The 1,701-nt window shown below is 39.7% G+C and overlaps 1 protein-coding gene across 1 annotated transcript in view; it reads right to left on the bottom strand.

Moving 5' to 3' along the window:
* Window positions 1-1,441, bottom strand: part of LOC111872596 (alpha-ketoglutarate-dependent dioxygenase alkB homolog 7, mitochondrial) — an 8,935-nt gene extending 7,494 nt beyond the window's left edge. Inside the window, exon 1 of the mRNA XM_023866704.2 lies at window positions 888-1,441. Coding sequence (XP_023722472.1) covers window positions 888-1,226 — 339 coding nt within the window. The 5' untranslated portion in view covers window positions 1,227-1,441. The remainder of the gene's footprint in view (window positions 1-887) is intronic.
* Window positions 1,442-1,701: the final 260 nt, after the last annotated feature.

Consider the following 1,701-nt stretch of genomic DNA (forward strand, 5'->3'; position numbering starts at 1 on the left):
ATCATATATATATATTTTTTTTTTTTTAGTCACACTGGATGTTGTGGTCAAATCATTCTACAGTACTGACTAGTGTGATGGACCTGAATGAATAAAGTTAAAGCTAAAAGAATTTCTCAAACAATTCCAAATTGCACGACCGGGCAGGTCAGGTTTGGTTCAGCTAGTTTGGGTTGATCTATTTTAAGTTACATTTGTGCTGAGTCTCGTGGGCATAATAAAACGTAAATTTTCAAGAAGACTGGCAGAAGAAACCACAATGGTTGCTTGCTGAAGAAGATGCACCTCAGTTTTTAGATGTTTGCTGTGCTATATTCACCTAAACTGCAGTCAAATTCATATCTGCTGAACAAATACAAAAGTACACAACAAAAATATTTGTTTTAACTGGAACTAGACATCTCCTAGTGAATAATTTACCTACACCAAAACTATGTGCAAACAAAGTGATGTAATTTATCACCATAAAAGTTACCACTGCCTTTATACATCAAACCATAAAGAAGTATTAGAGAGTGGAAGCTATGCTTAACCTCAGAAAATGGATGGGAGTGGTAAGCTCCAAGCTCAGCCCACTTTCTTGCTAAGGAAAGAGTCCCTGGTACCAATGGAATGGGGGCACGATGAGCCCCAGGGCCAGTCTGGACACTGTTGAAGGAAATATTCCTTTCCTTTCTGGAAATTGAACTGTCCATCCCTATATCAAGCACATTACTGACTGAGCTAACCTGTCGCAGAGGTGTAACAAAAGCACTTTTTTCTGTTACATCAACCGAAACATTTCAAGAGGTTTTGATGGCATCCACGGCCCCACAGCGTGATTAAACACGGCAGCGTACGGTAGTTTTCAACACTGAGTTCAAACTTCATATCATGGGTTAGCTTACATCATCCCAATGATCAAACTCGTATCTCAATCTTCGCATATAAGGTTCCACTTCTTCGTGCAATGATCGTTCTTCATCTTCATTCAAGAAATCTTCTATAACTGTCATATCACGCACCATTACATTTTTTGAAGCACTGTAGGATTCACCAAAAATCATGTACTTTTCCCAACATCCTTCAAAATTTTGCACATGGCAGTATGAGGTTCCGACTTTCCTTGACTTCCAAAAGGCTGCGTAATTTGACGTTACTAATCTGTACTGCCGAACATTTAAAAAATACGGCTCAGCCAAACGGTTTAACCTTACAATATTTGATATACACGAAACATTCGACATCGTATTACTCGGTTTACATGTCACTCAACATTCAGCTCACATGCATTATAGTATATACATGACCTCGACACATAGCAATTTCGCTTTCTACCTGTGACCAACCATGAACCTCAAAATCTTTTGGGCGAATTGTCCAAATCGGTCCGAATATATCAACAAACATACAACAGCTGATTCCCTACATCACACCGTCTCACGCGGCTGCTGCTTATCTATATTGATCAGTGCTGCCATCTATCAGTTTAGTCTCGCTTATTTCCAACACTAATTCTTCGATGTGCAAATAATGAGCTCAGGAAGGCAGATATATGGCGCAATCAAGAGCCGTACGACGGCTTGCGGAAATTATTCTGTTTATAGCCATTAGAAACATTCAGCTCATAATGGCCAGATGGGATGATGATGATAATTGTGAGGCAGCACTGGCACCTGATATAAACCGTTTTTGTCCAACAAAGGGTGGTGCCGGCAACAA

The sequence above is a fragment of the Cryptotermes secundus genome, unplaced genomic scaffold (genome assembly GCF_002891405.2).
Source record: "Cryptotermes secundus unplaced genomic scaffold, Csec_1.0 scaffold112, whole genome shotgun sequence".
In the NCBI taxonomy this organism is placed as follows: Eukaryota; Metazoa; Arthropoda; class Insecta; order Blattodea; family Kalotermitidae; genus Cryptotermes; species Cryptotermes secundus.